This window comes from Aotus nancymaae, unplaced genomic scaffold (assembly GCF_030222135.1).
Source record: "Aotus nancymaae isolate 86718 unplaced genomic scaffold, 86718_ANA_hifiasm-v0.15.2.pri h1tg000048l, whole genome shotgun sequence".
Lineage (NCBI taxonomy): Eukaryota > Metazoa > Chordata > Mammalia > Primates > Aotidae > Aotus > Aotus nancymaae.
Window position 1 is genome coordinate 5,690,712 of NW_026988462.1, and position 18,255 is coordinate 5,708,966.

Genomic DNA, 18,255 nt, shown 5'->3' on the forward strand with positions numbered 1-18,255 from the left:
TGTGCCTAATTCTGATGTAATTTCTGCCATCTCTAGCAACAAAACAATGTGTTCCCAAATATATAGAACACCATTGCATCTTGTGCACATGGAAACTCACACAATGTCCATCACCTGACCTTACAGTTTCTCTTCACCTGCTACCATTCCCACCCTAATACACTTCATTCATTCATTCATTCATTCATTCATTTTGGAGACAGTGTCTCACTCTGTTGCCCAGACTGGAGTGCAGTAGTGTGATCTGGGCTCACTGCAACCTCCACCTCCCAGGTTCAAGCAATTCTCTTGCCTCAACTGCCCAAGTACCTGGGATTACAGGCATGCTCCACCACGCCTGGCTAATTTTTGTATTTTTAGTAGAGACGGGGTTTCTGCCATGTTGGCCAGGCTAGTTTTGAATTTCTGGCCTCAAGTGATCCGCCCGCCTTGACCTCCCAAAGTGCTGGGATTACAGGCATGAGCCACCGCGCCCAGCTCTAATACGCTTTAAGCATTGACAGAAAGCTCTATGAACATCCCATTAGAAAAAAGCACTGGGAGTGAATGCTGTTGAATTAGAGGCAGGCACTGAGGTAGCCACCACACACTGTGTAGGTCCCATTTGCAAATTTCTTTTGTACCAAACTCTGCAACATTGTAAAATGGGCTGTTTTGTTGTTTTTCGTTTCTTAGACAACGTTGACAGCTGCATTGTAAACAGCACACTCCATCCTGTTTTCTGGGCCTTGTCTTGGGGTTATTACGCCCCATGCGGCCAGGGATTATTAGAGGGGTCATGTGGGTGAGGGCGCTTGGGTGGGAGGAGGGGCACAGACACTGGGGCTTTTGGGGAGACACTGCGGAGGAAAGAGGGTGTGCAGGGCTGGGATTTAGGAGAAAGACAGAGACCCCAGCAGCAGCCCTGCTGGACAGACCAGCGGATATTGGAGGGAAGGTCTTCCCACCAGCCTAGGTCTCATTTATAAAACAAATGGGCTTGGGCTGAGTCTCTAAGCTGTAAAGTCTGTGGCCCTGTGGGAGTCTGTGACACTCCGTGGGGCAGGGATTTGCTTCTGCTTTCTTCACCGCTCTGTCCCAGGGTTCAGCGCGGTCCAGAGTTGGGGCTCAATCCGCTTGCCTCAGTGTCCAGAAGGGGCCGAGCCTCCCGAGCTGTCGAGTGCTGCCCCCTTGTGGCTGCAGCGCACCAGTACTGGGTCCCGGGCATCCCGGTGGGGCAGAAACCTGCTCTAAAGAGAACCAGGGCCGTGATGGGAAGCTGGGTTTTGCATGTGGCTCACTCTTTTGCAGTCGAAACTGAGTAAAAAGAAGTAAAGTCAGAAATATTTATTAGGAAAGAGACATACTGCAAAGGAGGGGAAGGGACAGGTTGACCAGCTGTATTTTTTGTGTCCTTTGTAATCACAGAAATAAACAAGTAGGTTTCAGTTGTCTTAAAAGACAAATGTTGCTTAATCAGGAATACAGAGTAGACCTTTTACATTTTAGAGGAAGAGCACCAAGTCAAGCAAGACTTTGAGAATTTGTGACAAGTTTGCACTTACAAAATCATGTAAATATGTCACATTTTGTTTAACATTATTTTTCCAAGTTAGGTAATAATATATTACTTTTTTAAAAAAGAAATTGTTACAGGCCTGTAGGAAGGAGTAGAGAAACAAAAACAGAAAGAGGTTCTCACGTATGAAAAACCTGCCTCTTGTGGATGGCTTTTAAATAATTCCTATGAAATCTGGCGCTAGTTTCTTTGTGCTAAAAAGTGATCATGATTGTTTTGGTCTGTGACTATCCTATAATGTGGTGTGGGACACATTTATAAGGGGTCAGTTTACATACACACATATTTTGGCCTGTGACCATTTATAGAAATATTTGGGATTATTTGGGTATGTGACCGTTAAGTCGTTTCCAGGTAAATGTTTCATTTTGAAGGTTATCTTGATCTGTTATCCCCTGCTGTGCTTTCTGTCTTTTGGGTGTTTTACTAATCACACATGCCCGCTTGAGACATGGAGGGGGGTTGATGAGTACCTGTTTGTGGGCTGGGCCAGCTCTGTGTCCTGAGGTTTTGGGTTGGTTGGCTTCATGTGTGCTTCCCTCTTCCATCATCCCAGGGTGTTCCGCCCTTCAGGGAAGCTGGATTCGTTTTCAGAGAATCCTTTTCTAAGTTGAGGAGGCTGCATTGCCTTTGATTCACTCTTGATCATTTTTCTATGATGTGGATGAGCATTTACCAAAGTGTGTTGTGCGGAAGAATAGCCCCTTCTGAAAGGACTTGGGACTCAGATAAATTTTCTAAATGCCCATCACCAGACATGCATGGTCAGGTCTCTCCAGTCTATCCGTGGGAAATTCAGATGAAGATGATCAATATGAAAGTTAAATCACTTTGGGTTTCCTCCCAAATTGTAGCTGTTTTTACTTCACTTAGCAGTATCAAGTTTTGTCTAATAGTGTTGATGTCTGGGTTTGGACAAAAGTTCTTATCGTTGGCAGTTTTTACAGTTGAGGTTCTATACTCTGAATTTAAAGCCACTTCTCTCTTTATTTGTACCAACTGACTTGCTTTTTAAAAGATAGATAATTCAAAGTACTGACTGTCCTTGTATGAGAAGAGGCACCTCTTCATTTTGGTTTATCATGCACTGGTAAACTATCCCCTCTCCCTGATACACATGTAATCCTCTCAATTGAAAAGAATTAGAAGCTCTGTATAAAAGTAAAGAATTTGGTTTGGTCTCCTAAAGAATAAACTGTACAATAACATTTTTTTTTTGAGACAAGGTCCCACTGTGTCATGCAGACTAGAGTGGAGTGGTGCAATCTTGACTCGCTGCAACCTCAACCTCCTGTGCTCAAGGAATCCTCCCACCTCATCCTCCTGAGTACCTGGGACTACAGCACATGCCCACCATGCCTGGCTGATTTTTTTTTTTTTTTCTGAAGAGATGGGTTCTCACTCTGTTGCCCTGGCTGGTCTTGAATGTCTAGGCTCAAGTGATCCTCCCACCTCTGCCTCCCCAAATGTTGGAATTACAGGCATGAGCCAATCCGCGCCATGCCTAGAACAACTTTTGTTTTTTTTAACATTAACAGTGATTGATAATTTTCTTAACATTTAGTATATGTAAAAACATGCATATACTCCTGAATCTTTTTATCATAGAATTTATAGATTGTTTAGGAACATTATTTCTGATACCGTAATGAGTACTTCATTCCTTCCTGCCCTTGTGTTGGATTGTACGCTGTGGTGGGTACCTCAGTGTTTATAGTAGAATACTGTGCTGTTCCCTATTTATCCGGGATAAGTAATGCAAGCTGCAGGTATAACGCTGAGACTTTCACTTTGACCCATGAACATAGACTTAATTTCATTATTCTTCATTTTTTGGTTGTTGTTAAATGAGATCTCTGGTTACAGGGTTGACCACCATTTGTAGAAGTTCATTTGCCAAGAATGACTTTATAGTATAAAGTGCCTTTTTGCTGGCTGGGCATAGCTGAGGTTCATGCTTTATCAAGTGAAAACGGGAAGATTAGTGGAGATTTCAAGTCATATATTAGCCAAAGATTGGGCATGCCATGTACTCATGCTGCCACCTTGTGGAGGTTAATGAAATAGAATATTAAAATCAAGGGACATAATGAAAACTTACATATGATTGAAAAGCTCCCATACTGAATATTATATTAAGAATATTGTTTTAAATGAGAACATGTGGACACAGGGACAGGAACATCACACACCGGGGCCTGTTGGTGGGTGGGGGGCAAGGGGAGGGAGAGCATTAGGACCAATACCTAATGCACGTAGGGCTTAAAATCTACATGATGGGTTGACAGGTGCAGAAAACCACCATGGCACATGTATACTTATGTAACAAACCTGCACGTTCCGCACATGTATCCTGGAACTTAAAGTGAAAAAAAAAAACCAAAGAATATTGTTGTGGTAAGTTAGCATGAGTTTTCATTTCAAGAAGGTTGCCTTGTCATTTTTAGTATCTGAATTTTGTGGATGTCTGGAGCTGTGTTCACATGAAAATCTGGTAAAAGGGAATGGGCCTTAAGTACTGAAGATTCCCAACTGTTTCAAACTCCACAAAAAAATGTGATTGTATGAAAAGGACCCTAGGATACAATATCGTAAAATAGGAAGGAGAAGGATTTGGGTTATGTTCATGTATCGATGACTATTGTATTATTTTCTTCTCTTTTTGAAGTGATTTGTATGACTTTATTGAAGTGGGCACATTTTATAAACTTTAATTTGTAGGCATCAGAGACCCCAACTCTACAAGGCCTTTCCTTTACTGTCAGACCTGGTGAATTGTTAGCTGTGGTCGGCCCCGTGGGAGCAGGGAAGGTGAGTTATAATGGCTTTTGGCAGCTTGTTGCAACCTCGCTTCTCATATTAACTTCTTGGGTTTGAGCTCAAAGCTATGTGCAACACAAGTTTGAATTGGGTATGCTTGGCACGGCATTTCTCAGGGCATGGAATGTTAGTTTTGCAAGAAGGTCACATGACCAAGTAAATGTGGGTGATGCGTAGCAAGTTTCCCTTGGTTCTTCAGGTTGCATAATTGGGAACTCCCAGAAGTTGGACATCTCCATGAAGGAAATTGTTTATATGACCACTGCACAGGATGGATTGAGACTAAGAAAGTGGGAGCTTCTTTTGTCAGAGTGGACCCTAGATACTACAAGACATCTGGAGGGTGTGAAGGCTTGTCTGCAAAGCTTTCAACGTGTGTTGCTATGACTTCTCCAAGTCACATGAACACACATTTAACAAACCTGCAGCCAGTGTGTAGCCCTGTGTTCGGAGCAAAAGATACACCTGTAAGCAAGACCCAGATGCCACTGCCCTCCAGAAGCTTCTGGTATCTTGGGTGAGACAGATATACAAACAGATGATTTCGGTTCAGTATTGTAAGCTCTCTGATACTGGGGGGCACAGACACGTCACGTCTATGTGTTGTAAAAGATGCGAAGGAAACGTGCATACTCACTTAGTCTCATGCATTCTAAGGCAACACAGTAAATCCAGATGTAGGGTGGATAACCAAACAGTGGTTTCACAATTGAAGTTTGCTCTCCAGAGACATGATTACTGAGTATTTAAAAAAAAAAACTCCTTCCCAGTGCACAGGATATATTATTTATTTTTATTCATTCATTTATTCATGTAAATATGGATGGATGTATATTTAGTTTTTGAGACAGGGTCTCGCTCTGTCACCCAGGCTGGAGTGCAGTGGTGTGATCTAGGCTCACTGCAACCTCCAGTTCCCTGGGTTCAAGTTATTCTCATGCCTCAGCCTCCCAAGTTGCTGGGATTATAGGCGTGCCACCACGCCTGGCTGATTTTTGTAATTTTAGTAGAGATGGGGTTTCACCACGTTGGCCAGGCTGGTCTCGAACTCCTGGCCTCAAGTGATTCACCCACCTTGTGCTCCCAAAGTGCTGGGATTATAGGCGTGAGCCACTGTGCCTGGCCACGATATGTTATTTACATATAGCTTTTCTAGAACAAGGTTTTTGCCCGAAAGTATACCTGCATGCAGGAACAATGCCTTCAGTATTGGCTTTAGGAATGATATATCATGCTCGGCTGCTCCGTTACTGTCAACATTCTTAGTTGATCTTGGTTCCATGTAGCATTTCATTTAGGGGAATGAAACTCATTTAGGGAAAGTCATTAGGGCAGGGTAGATTGTTACACTCCACTTTGTTAGTATGCCTTACAAACTACTAGTTTACATTGAGCAATATGTTATTTCCAATTTTTAATCACAACTTCCTGTGCCGTACTAGATCCTATTTTAAATGAATTAAATGATGCTTTTCAAGCTCCCAGCGCTGGGCAAGGCTGCACTGCAGTGGCTTATTCTTGTCTCGTGTTGATTGAACATGTGTTTTTTTTCAATTTGTTTCAGTCATCACTGTTAAGTGCTGTGCTCGGGGAATTAGCCCCAAGTCACGGGCTGGTGAACGTGCGTGGAAGAATTGCCTATGTTTCTCAGCAGCCCTGGGTGTTCTCGGGAACTGTGAGGAGTAATATTTTATTTGGGAAGAAATACGAAAAGGAACGATATGAAAAAGTCATAAAGGCTTGTGCTCTGAAAAAGGTGAGTGATGACTTTTGGATTTCATGTACTCAAGTGTCCAGTAATATTAGTGTTCGTTTCAACAACAAGCTTTATTACCTTTTTTTTTTTAATTTTGAAAGACCTTTGTTTTTTTTGTTTTTTTTTTTGAGATGGCATTTTGCTCTTGTTGCCCAGAGCTGGAGTGCAATGGCACGATCTCAGCTTACTGCAACCTCTGCCTCCCAGGTTCAAGTGATTCTCCTGCCTCAGGCTCCCAAGTAGCTGGAATTACAGGCATCTACTACCACGCCCAGCTAATTTTGTATTTTTAGTAGAGACGGAGTTTCTCCATGTTGGTCAGGCTGGTCTCGAACTCCCAACCTTAGGTGACCCTCCTGCCTTGGCCTCCTGCAGTGCTGGGAATACAGGTGTGAGCCACTGCACCCAGTCCTTGAATGTTATTTAATACTTTAAGGCAGTTCTCCCAGTAAATAAACACACACACTGTTGTTTTAAGTCTGATGTGAAAATGATATTTACAGGGTGAGTTTAGGGGGCTTTGGTTGGTTTTGTGAAGTTTCATTTACTTTTAACATTTTTTTTTTTCAAAATAGACAATTACAAAAATTTACAAAAGTAGAGAGAAAGGTGTCTTGAACCTGCATGTACCCATTGCTCAAGTTCAAGTGCGATCAACTTGTAGCCAATTCCACTCAGTCTCCACCCCTGCCCTCTGCTAGGCCCGCTCCCACCCCAGATTCTTCTGACGCACACCCTCGACCTCAATTGTACTTCATTTGTAATACCTTATTACTTATCCCTAGAAGATAAGAACACTTTTGAAAAAAATTACATCTTACCCAAGAAATAAATGACCAAAATTCCTTGCTATCATCAGCTGGCTAGGCAGAGATTACGGTGCTTTAGCATGTCATTGCCTATGGGTTTGCATCAGACTCCAGAGGACGTCTGCACCGTGTGCTTGGCTGGTGTTTCCTGCCTGGGTCCCTCTCAGACCGTAGGTTTCCTTCTCCACCCCCTTTAAAAAAGAAAATTTGTTGCAGTAGTTTCTCGGGTATAGGTGTTTTTTGGCTACATGGATAAATTTTTCAGTGCAATTTATTATTTAAAGGAAGCAAACTGTTTAAAAATTGTTTTTTCATTGTGTATCATTTCACCTAGAGAGTGGTGGTTTTCACAAAAGATGAAATGTTTGATTGTCCACTGAGGTTTTCATAAAATTGGTGGGTAGTTGATGAAAACTGAGCATACTTAATAGAAGACCATAAGTTAGAAAATAGAAAAAATGGTAAATACTGATAAATACTATGTTACCGTCTTTGGACCATAAAAATCAGTGAATAATGGCACTAAAGGGCTCTCCCCGGGCTCTGCGCAGTGTGGCCTGGACATCCTACTGTTCTTTTATACTGTCTGGAAAAAGACTGCCACAGACTGTCACAGTTGTGATGCAGAAGGCTTCCAGCCAGGTTTGCAAGGAATGAGTAATTTTGCTTAAACAATGGCTTGAATATCATAGATTCTATCAATCAGGTGAGTAGTAGTTGCTAGTGATTTGGACAGAAACATCATTGCTTGTTTAATGGGCTGTTTCTTCCTTCTGGGCTATTAATGAGAGATGATGCATTTTCAGAAGTGACATTAAGTTAGCACTAATGAGCTAGATTTTTATTGAATAGTATATACTGTATAGGAAAAGATGGGCTAAGGCAAGCTCCTGGTTACTCAGATTCCACCAGGTGTGAATTTTTTCTCTCACACACACTCACACATATGCGCACACAAAGGCATATGAAGTTTTAATCTATTGCCATGATTTCCCAGTGCCTTTGCTATTGCCATCCTCGTTTAATTTTTTGATATTGCTGTCCTCATTTTTTAAAGCAAAAGTTTCATTTTATTCAAAGTTGGTACAAAATTGCTAACATTTTTGACTATACTTCAGCTTGTCCTGCTCTGGTGTCCCCGCACTGTCCCCTGCTTCCCCAAAGGTCCATTTTAGAGAAATTTTTCAGAAATACAAGGTCAAGGTAGGAGAATATACAAGGTGATTTCAGTGTGTTGCAGTGAGTAGAATATACATATATATAATGTTTTAGGGAGTTGAGAAACAGATGGCAAATTTTGCAAGTTTTCTCCGACTAGTAGTTACAGCTGATAACCAAGAAACTGCTGCTGGACCAGGTCCTGGAGATAGGACAGACGGTGTGCCATTTTTCAGTGTAAGGGTGTCTTTAGGCTTTTGCCCTCCATCACTGGTCTATAATAAGTTAGAAGTGAGGTCCTTGGGACTAATACGTGGCTTTCTTGGGAAGGCTTTGTTGCTCTTTGCATGTTAATCTGTCAGTTTAAAAATAATCTACTAGTAAACTCCAGAATTTAAGAATGATTTGTTCTATAGCAGACTATGGTTTTAGGAGTTGAATGTTGCTTAGGGTTGGTAAAGTAGAGGGTTGGAGAGATGAAATGAATCACCTAAGCATTTGCAGTTCAGGTTCAAACCCGCATCCGCCCAGCTCCAGATTCCATTTTCCTCTCTGCCAGGCTACCTCTCAGTTCAGGGTGTTTTTAAGGTAGAACTATTTTAAAAATTGGGTGATCGATAAAAAGGTAGAATGTGGGACAAAATGGTTTTCAAGCCTTTTCATTTTACCTGTTCAGCTTCTGATACCCACATGAGACTTCAGATCCCAGGTCACCCAGCCCTGCCTTGCTCCTCCCAATGTCAGAAAAGCTCTCGGAGGAAGCGGGGGTTAGAGACAGTGGCTGCCATTCAGCCTCTTCCATAGCCACCTTCGAAGACTGGCCCAGTAACTCGGGTAGTGTCCCAGGCTTCAGCCACCTGCGGGCTTCTGTGTGGCAGGCAGACTCCAGTGGTGATGGGGTCCCCTCAGGGCTGGGCTGCATGGTGACTCCTTGGTTCCTTCCTGGATGTGTGTAAGCACAAACTGCTGTCCCTCTGTGCATGGTTCCATCTTCAGCAGGACGGTGGGCCTCCGGTGGAGAAGTCGAATGGAGCAGGAGCCTGATCCAGCTTTGTCATTTGCTCGCTATCACTTTTTTGTGTGTTTGTTTTGTTTTTGAGATGGAGTCTTGCTCTGTCACCCAGGCCAGAGTCTAGTGGTGTGATCTAAGCTCATTGCAACTCCGCCTCCTAGGCTCCAGTGATTCTCCTGCCTTAGCCTCCTAACTGGGATCACAGGTGTGCGCCACCACGCCTGGCTAACTTTTTTGTTTTTAGTAGAGATAGGTTTTGTTATGTTGACCAGCTGGTCTTGAAGTCCTGATCTCAAGTGATCCACCTGCTTTGACTTCCCAAAGTGCTGGCATTATAGGTCTGAGCCACCACGCCTGACCAGCTCGGTATCACTTTGGACATGTCACATTACCTGCCTTGGGCCCTTGATGTCTCTGCTGCAAAATAAGGATGTGGGCTGAGTTGGTTTCCATTTATGATTGTTTAGCAGGGGACCAGCAAGAAACCAGGGATCCTCTTAATGAGTTATGAGATCCTTTGCTGACTCCCTTTCAAATCCATGTATCAATAGTGGGTATGAGATGGCCATAGAGAATAGCAGCTTCCTGGAATTATTTTGGCTCGTAGGTACAGAGTGCATGTGTAATCAAAAACTGCTGGACAGAAACAGTCCTGGGTGTGTCCAGGTGTTTGCCTCTGTTTCATTTCTTATTAAATGGGGGAGATACAGCAGGATAGTAAAGGCTGCAGGCAATGTCTGTAAAATGCAAACATGCCAGGTTTTTGGTGAATGGTAGCTATTGCCCTTTTCTCTAAATCAGTTAATAAGATAAAGAAAAGATTTTGCTTTATATAGTTCCTCATTCCCCTCCCTGCCACTCTCTCCTGCAAAAAAAAAAAAAAAAATCCTAGAGGAAAAAATAGGAACTAACAAGATTACTCAGATATATTGGTAGCAACTGGATGTATTATACTAGATACAGCTGGAATAAATTTATAAGTTCATTGAGCTAAAAACATCTTTGAGATAAAATAATAAGATATGAAGTAATAATTCACATTTACCAGTATTGCTTTAGGCTAATTACTTATTCAAAGTGATATCACATCAAGTTACAGGCCATACCTCAGGAAACAACATAATAACGTTAGATACTTCAGTGGGTAGTGGTTAAAATCCGAGGCCCTGGGGTCAGATGGCTCTGGGATTCAGACTCAGTCCTCTTTAGCAGGTGTGCAATTTTAGCTAATTGTCTGAACCTTAGAAAGCCTCAATTTCTTCATCTGTAAAATAGAGATAATAATACTATTCACCTCATAAGGCTATTGTGAGGATAAAATTTGATCATGAACTTAAAGCATCTGATTACTAGGAATACAACAGGCCTTCTTCTTAATTATAAGAGCCACCAATTTTGGGTAAAATCACATGAAATGTGGCATAGTTTGAAAGAATGTATCTGTGTATACAACTTCCATTGTTTAAATTGATATTTATGTAGGGGTTCTATACATAGTAAATAAGTCAACAATAAAAATATTGTTACCCTAACAGATGCAATATATTAATATTATGTCACCTTTTGCATACTTTCTTTTAATCTTTTGGCACTTTTAAGCAATGCATATCCAAAGGCATGTAATTGATAAATTTGAGTTTAATGTTTTTCTGTATAGCTTGCTTGAATATACAAACCCCTTTGGGGCACCCACTATCTTAGTCTTAGAGTTTCTTCTCATATTTACCACATTCCTGCCAACTTGGACATTTTCTTTTCAGATTGCCTTGACAATCATAGAATAACTGTTGTCATACTTTTTTTTTTAATCTCTCAGTTGGGAGAGTCATTTCACTCCTTTGTGACATAATAGGAAATAAATGCTGTGGGCCAGGTATGGTGGCTCACGCCTGTAATCCGAGTACTTTGCGTGGCTGAGGTGGGAGGATTTCTTGAGGCCAGGAGTATGAGACCAGCCTAGACGACACAGCCAGACCCTGACTCCATTTTTTTTTTTTTTTTTAAGACGTTGTCTCACTCTGTCTCCCAGGCTGGAGTGCAGTGGCATGATCTCAGCTCAGTGCAACCTCGCCTCTCAGGTTCAAGTGAGTCTTCTGCCACAGCCTCCAGAGTAGTTGGGACTACAGGCGCATGCCACCACGCCCGGCTAATTTTTATATTTTTAGTAGAGATGGGGTTTCGCCATGTTGGCTGAGCTGGTCTGAAACTCAAAACTCCTGGCCTTGGGTGATCTGCCTGGCTTGGCCTCCCAAAGTGCTGGGATTACAGGTGTGAGCCACCATGCCTGGCCTTTTTTTTTTTTAAGCTGAGTATAAAAGGTACTGTAAGGCCAGTTGCCTTGTCGGGAGCTCAGACGCACACCCCCGCCCCTTCTTTTTCAAAAGCCCGGACAAGCCCGGACGAGCTCAGGCAAGCTCAGACATGCTCAGGCATGTTCCCTTCTCCCATGCTCACACAGCCTGGCCTTCCCTTAAAGAGCCTAGTATGCAAATGAGGTCTCATAACCTTAGCCTCTTAACAACCAATAGCAGTCAAACCTTAACAACCAATAGCAACCGAGTCTTAACAACCAATAGCAGCCGAGTCTTAGCAACCAATAGCAGCCAAGTCTTAACAGCCAATAGCAGCCTAGTTTTAACAACCAATAGCAGCCGAGTAATTCTAACCAACAACAAGCCAAGTCCTAGGTCAAGGCTTGTAACTTACCCAATAGCAGTCCTGCTCTCCCACAACCAATCGAGCTGTTTCACTCCCTATAAAACCCATGTCGAAGAGGAGTCTGTGTGACTTCTCTGGCCCCTCCTGTCAGACTTCGGAACCTCACCCAGGAGGCTGAATAAATTCCTTCGCATTGGATCTTCTTGTGCTGGCCTCAGTTTCTTCGCTTTAAACTCTGCGAGAACAAACGTTATAGGTACAATGAGGTGACTCTAGCTAGGGTGACTAAATGTACTGATAGTGCTGAGTATGGATAGAGAGTCTTCAAATTCTAAGTTGTTTTTCAGTAAGTGCTCGGGGAAGCCTGATATGAAAGGGCAACAGGCTGTGAACTGAGATGAACTTGGTTCAGACTCCAACCTTCCTTTATTAGCTGAGAGTCCTCAGACCAGTCAGGTGCTCTCCCTTCATCTCAGTCCCCTCATCTGTGAAGTGTGTGGTCAGTACTTATTGGCAGTTGTCATGAAGATTGGAGATAACACGAGGCATCAGGAACAGTGGCTGGTGCCTAGCTCTTATGACTAGGAGCCGACTCATGGAGCAAGAAGCTGAGTACACACATACACATTATGAAGGGGAATACGACAGGTCCTTCCTAAGAAATATAAACAAAGCCTTAGGAACCTAGTAGAGAGAGCGATGTTTTCTGACTGGGGGAATGCAGGTTGGTTTCATAGAAGAGTTTGAGCTGAGCCTGGAAAGAAGAATAGGATATGAATAAGCTGGGATAGGAAGGACCATTCCAAATGGAAGCAAAAATGTGGCCCGAAGCTGGAGAGCTCTGCTCTGACTCTGGAACCTGCTTCTTGTGCTGAGGCCTCAGGCCTGGCCCCTGTGACCATCCTCACAGTGTCCTCAGTGGTCCTTCTGCCTTCAGTGTCACCATGGTTGATGTGCACATGCTAGGATTTTGATTAGATGGTGTCAAACCCGTGTAGCCATGTCATGGTTTTTCTCTAGTTTCTGTGTCTGCGTTTCAGTACAGGTGGTGGTAGATTAAATAATTGGTTAACTTTACTGAGAGGTACCTAACGTGCATAAGATACCTTCCTCCCACTGGGAGCCTTCTGCTTTCCGTTCAACTCTTTCCCTTTAAGCAAACCAGAAAATCATGGTTAGGAAATCAGCCTGATTTCCTCTCAGTTTGCACTTCAGAGCCTTTGAAATATTTTCCCTATCGTCCATAAATAGTTTGCTCAGTCAACAACACTCAAGGTCGTTGTAGTACTCAAAGTGCCACTACAGACACGGAGAGAGCTCATTTCCTCTTCCCTATCTGCACTTAATGAGACAGGTATTTTAAGTGCCTTTTTTAGAAAATGGCTAAGATTGTGGTGCTACAACTTGATGCTATTTTGAGAACGAAAACAAAACAATGTAAACTCAAGGCACAGAAACTTAACACATTCTCAAAGGACCATCAGCAATGAAATGAGGCCAATTAAACAGTGTGTGTTTGTGTTTGTATGGAAGACTGCGACCCAATCTTAAAATGGTGCATTGTCTTTTTATGAAAATCGAAAGGAAGAGATAGTGTTAATTGGTGCTTTGTCTTTTTTTTTTTTTTTTGGAGTTGGAGTTTCGCTCTTGTTGCTCAGGCCAGAGTGCAATGGCACCATCTTGGCTCACGGCAACCTTCGCCTCCTGGGTTCATGGGATTCTTCTGCCTCAGCCTCTCAAGTAGCTGGGATTACAGGCATGCGCCACCACATCTGGCGAATTTTGTGTTTTTAGTAGAGATGGGAGATGGGGTTTCACCATGTTGGCCAGGCTGGTCTCGTACTCCTGACCTCAGGTGATCCACCCGCTTCGGCCTCCCAAAATGCTGGGATTACAGGCATGAGCCATAGCACCTGCTGCACTGTCTTTTTCTGAAAACTGAAAGGAAGAGCTAGTATTAACTTCTGAGCTCAACAAAGAGACAATATGAAATAATGAATTTTCATAACGGAGCACTTACTACCTGTCATTTGACGAAATCTGGTTCAGATTGGAGTATTAGGGGACTCCTGTGTGTCTTTGTGGGCTGCCAGGGAGTGAGTTCCAATGGCGATACTATCTTTTTTCCATTTTGAGTTGTACTTTATTTAGTGGTATTCATACTACGAATGGGGTTCTGCTGTTGGTTTGATCAGAAAATATGTCACAGTCATCAATAGCAAATGAGAATGAACTCAGATCCTTTTTTCACTTAGACAGTTTATACATTTAATTTAGATTCTTCTGGCATTCTATGAGTTTATTAATTCTTGTTTCTCCAGGACATTTTGTAAAAGAAAGAAAATGATAAGTTAGGGAGGTCAGTGGACTTGCTTGTTGTGGAGATTGCAATGTGCCATTTGCTTTGTCTCCCTGGCTTTGTCAGAGTAGAGACAAAGAAAGGACACCTTGATCTGTAAGAAGGCCATCTCTGTACCGTCCTAGGTTGATGCTTATTAAGTTCAATCAACACCCAGCAATCTTCTCCACACTTTGTTTGTCTATGCCAGGATCTGTCTAGTGATAATTATAGGCCATCCAAGTGAAAATTTCTAATATAATGTCATGTCACTTAAACCTGATCATTATCCTGTTATTTTCACGGATGTTCTTGTCATTTTTCTTTTTATATACTATGCTTTAGCAACTTACTTGTTAAATAATTTTTAAATATAACTTTGGCTAGATTCTCAAAACTTGTTATCCTTCCTAGCTTTATTTTTTTTGTGTAGGGGGATGCTCGCATGGAACAAGAGTCTACTCATTGCAGCCAATCTGTGCAGTGTTTCATGGGCACCCTGCTCCTTTCCCTTTGGCTTTTCCTGGCCAGGCTGCTCTTTCTGCTCTTATTTTTTGCATGGTTTTGTCTGTCAGCCTATTGTGGTGCCTTAAGCATCACTGTGAAGACGTTCTTCTCTGAGAATGGAAAGCTGAGGTAGAAGTCAGCAAAATGGCTCATGAAGACACAGTCGTTCCTTAAAAAGTCCCATGGCTTGGTGCCACCAGCCTTCACAGTTGAGTCTCTAGCACAGACCTCCAGACTCGCTTATCCAGCAGCAAGTCACGATTGCCAGTCAGCATTTCAGTTTGGCCATAATCAAGCTCTTGATTTTACCTCTTACATCTGCATCCTTCATTTACCCCAGCGCAGTAAATGCTAACCCTGTTCTTCCCTTGTCTTATAACAAAACCAATGCAGCCCGCCTCTTTTTCTATCACAACCCACACCCATCTCATCAGCAGGTCCAATAGGTGCTACCTTCAAAATTTGTTCAGCACGTGACCACTTACATTCACTTCTCCACTCCCCACTCTGGTTCCAGCTACTGTTATTTCTTGTCTTGATTATTGCCTTGATCTTGTCCTTCCTCCTGTTTCCCTGGGTGTGAGCCCTTGGTCCCTCTTGCCTCTGTCTCTGCCCTCCCCTGCCACCATCTTGTGCTCACAGTTCTGCTGGCCTCCGTGCTGCTCTTCTGTGAAGACCTCAGGCATGCATTGCCCCGTGGCTTTTGCACTTGCTCATTCCTCTATGTGGAGCACTCTCCCTGCAGTCTGTGTCAGCCACTCCATCCCCTGACTCGCCTCTGCTCAGACCCCCTCGATCAGAGCCCTTGCTGACCTCCCTATATAAAGTGGGCTTTCCCTCTGTCACTTTCTGTCTCCCTAAGCCAGCTTCCTTTTCCTTCTTAGCACTTATCACCTCTTGCATTTGTTTCAATCTTTTACTGTCAGGTCACTCACTGTGGAAACTCCTTCCCTGCTGAATTCACATGGAGTTGTACTCAAAAAATATCTGTTAAAATGGCTCAGTGCCTAAATGCTATGAAAAACTACAGTATTATAATAGATAACTTGCCCGGACAGGGTATTGGATAGGTTCAAAGTTACAATTTAGTTACTATGAAATATATCCATTGCTGTTGATCAAATACATGTGTATTTCTGAAGCACTAATGTGCAAAGTTTAGGATAACAGAGGGAGATCATGTTTCAGTCTTTTTCCCTCCTCCTTTCCTTTGTCCATATAGGATTTACAGCTGTTGGAAGATGGTGATCTGACCGTAATAGGAGACCGGGGAACCACACTGAGTGGAGGGCAGAAAGCGCGGGTAAACCTTGCGAGGTAAGTTGCGTTTCAGCAGCCACTATGCGGGTGTCTTTTGTGCTGCTTCTAGTGGTGGTGAACACGTAGGGCCCGCTTACTGTGTATTGGGACCTGTGTGAAGCACCTTCTTGGATTATTCCATTAGCACTTGAATTAATATCCAGTCGTTGAAAGTTTTCATGATCCTAGGTGAGAGTCTGATATCTCTTTATATTTTCTAGAGCAGTGTATCAAGACGCTGACATCTATCTCCTGGACGATCCTCTCAGTGCAGTAGATGCAGAAGTTAGCAGGCACTTGTTCGAGTTGTGAGTTTGTGTCTTAAGTCATTTCTGCTTTCCCAGAGCCATTTCGAGTTGGCTCAGGAAAGCCTTTATGGCTTTCAGTGTGTCCTGCTGTGGTGTCCCCCGACTGCCCCCTGCTTCCCTGAAGATCCATTTTAGAGAAATTTTGCATAAATACAAGATCAAGGTAGGAAAATATACAAGGTGATTTCAGTGTGTTGCAGTGAGTGGAGTCTATATATATATATATACACACACACATACACACATATATATATAAAATATATATACATACACACATATATATATAAAATATATATACACACACATATATATATATAAATACATACATATATAAAATGTTTTAGGGAGTTGAGAAACAGAAATTTTGCAAGTTTTCCCCGACTAGTAGTTACAGCTGATAACCAAGAAATTGCTGCTGGACCAGGCCCTGGAGATAGGAAAGATGGTGTGCCATTTTGCAGTGGAAGGGTGGCACTTGGCAACCTGGGCCTTGTCTTTCAGCTCTTGCCCTCCATCACTGATCTATGACAAGGTAGAAGTGAGGTCCTTGGGGCTGGGTGCGGTGGCTCCTGCCTGTAATCCCAGCACTTTGGGAGGCCGAGTCGGGCAAATTACGAGGTCAGTAGATCGAGACCATTCTGGCCAACATGGTGAAACTCTGTCTCTACTAAAATACAAAAAAACTAGCTGGACGTAATGGCATGCACCTGTGGTCCCAGCTACTTGGGAGGCCGAGGCAGGGGGATTGCTTGAACCCAGGAGGCGGAGTTGCAGTGAGCCGAGATTGTGCCACTGCACCCCAGCCTGGCGACAGAGCGAGATTCCATCTCAAACAAACAAACAAAAACAGAAGTGAGGTCCTTGGGACCAACATAAGCCTTTCTTGGGAAGGCTTTGTTGCTCTTTGCGTATTAATCTGTCAGTTTAAAGATAACCTACTAGTAAAATCTAGAATTTAAGAATTATTTGTTCCATCGTATACTATGGTTTCAAGATTCTAATGTTGCTTCATGGATTCTTACCAGAGTGAATACTTAAGACCCGCAGACGTGTAGGCCTGGCCTGCCTTTGAAACTAGTTGCCTAGAATCTGGCTTCCCTCCCGACTCTTAGGCGGTGTTTCTGGGATTTGCTTTCTTTGGCTTTTGCGAAGACACTGAGCCATGGAGGTAGAATTACCCTGGAATCTTTTCTGTGCATTCTGTAACCTCATGTGTGCCGACGGACACTTCCTACGTAGTCTAGACTGGCCTTTTCGAAAGCATTGCTAACCGGTTTTGCTAAAGCAGCACCCACATCTGCCCCATAGCCAGCTTCCTGTTTTGTGCCTTGTTAAGGCCAATGAGCCTTTCCCACTCATTGTAGCCCTTCTGGGCACACTGAGGTAGATGCTGCTGCAGGTGTTACTGCATAAAACGTCTTCGCTTGCAAAGGAGGGCAGTCAGCCGTGGAGAAGATAAGCACCCATGCTGGGCTGAGTGAGAGAGAGAGACAAGTTCAGACCTCATTCCTGCTCATAAAGAAATTGTCTCTGCACGGATTGAAGACTAAGTGCGTAGGAAAAGTTCAGCAGACCCTAAGGCTTAGGGGATTTCAATATAGGACAATCTGTTGTATTTTTTTTTTGAAATAGGGTCTCGCTCTATTACCCAGGCTGGAGTGCAGTGGTGCAGTCTCAGCTCACTGCAGCCTTAACCTCCTGGGCTCAAGGGATTCTCCTGCCTCCACCTGCCGGGTAGCTGTGACTATAGGCTCGCATCACCATGCCCAGCTCATTTTGTGTTTTTTGAAGAGAGGGGGCTTCACCATGTTGTCTGGGCTGGTCTCTTCCCTGTGTTGTCCAGGCCGGTCTCAAATTTCTGGGCTCAAGGGATCCATCCCCTTTGGCTTCCTGGAGTGCTGGGGTTACTGGTGTGAGTGCACCTGGCTTAGGACAATCAATTATTTTAAATGGAAGCAGTGGGCAGCTGAGATTGGAAAGGTCCTGGAGGGCCGGGCTTGGCTGGAAGTAGCCTGTGTCCTGCAGGCAGGTA

At 43.3% G+C, this 18,255-nt stretch overlaps 1 protein-coding gene across 3 annotated transcripts in view; it reads left to right on the plus strand.

Annotated features, from left to right (window-relative positions):
• Window positions 1-18,255, plus strand: part of ABCC4 (ATP binding cassette subfamily C member 4 (PEL blood group)) — a 280,167-nt gene that overhangs the window by 109,160 nt on the left and 152,752 nt on the right. For all 3 annotated transcript variants that reach the window (XM_021667906.2, XM_064362233.1, XM_021667907.2), the window contains 4 exons: window positions 4,280-4,369; window positions 5,943-6,134; window positions 15,839-15,933; window positions 16,137-16,223. In XM_021667906.2, coding sequence (XP_021523581.1) covers window positions 4,280-4,369; window positions 5,943-6,134; window positions 15,839-15,933; window positions 16,137-16,223 — 464 coding nt within the window. The remainder of the gene's footprint in view (window positions 1-4,279; window positions 4,370-5,942; window positions 6,135-15,838; window positions 15,934-16,136; window positions 16,224-18,255) is intronic.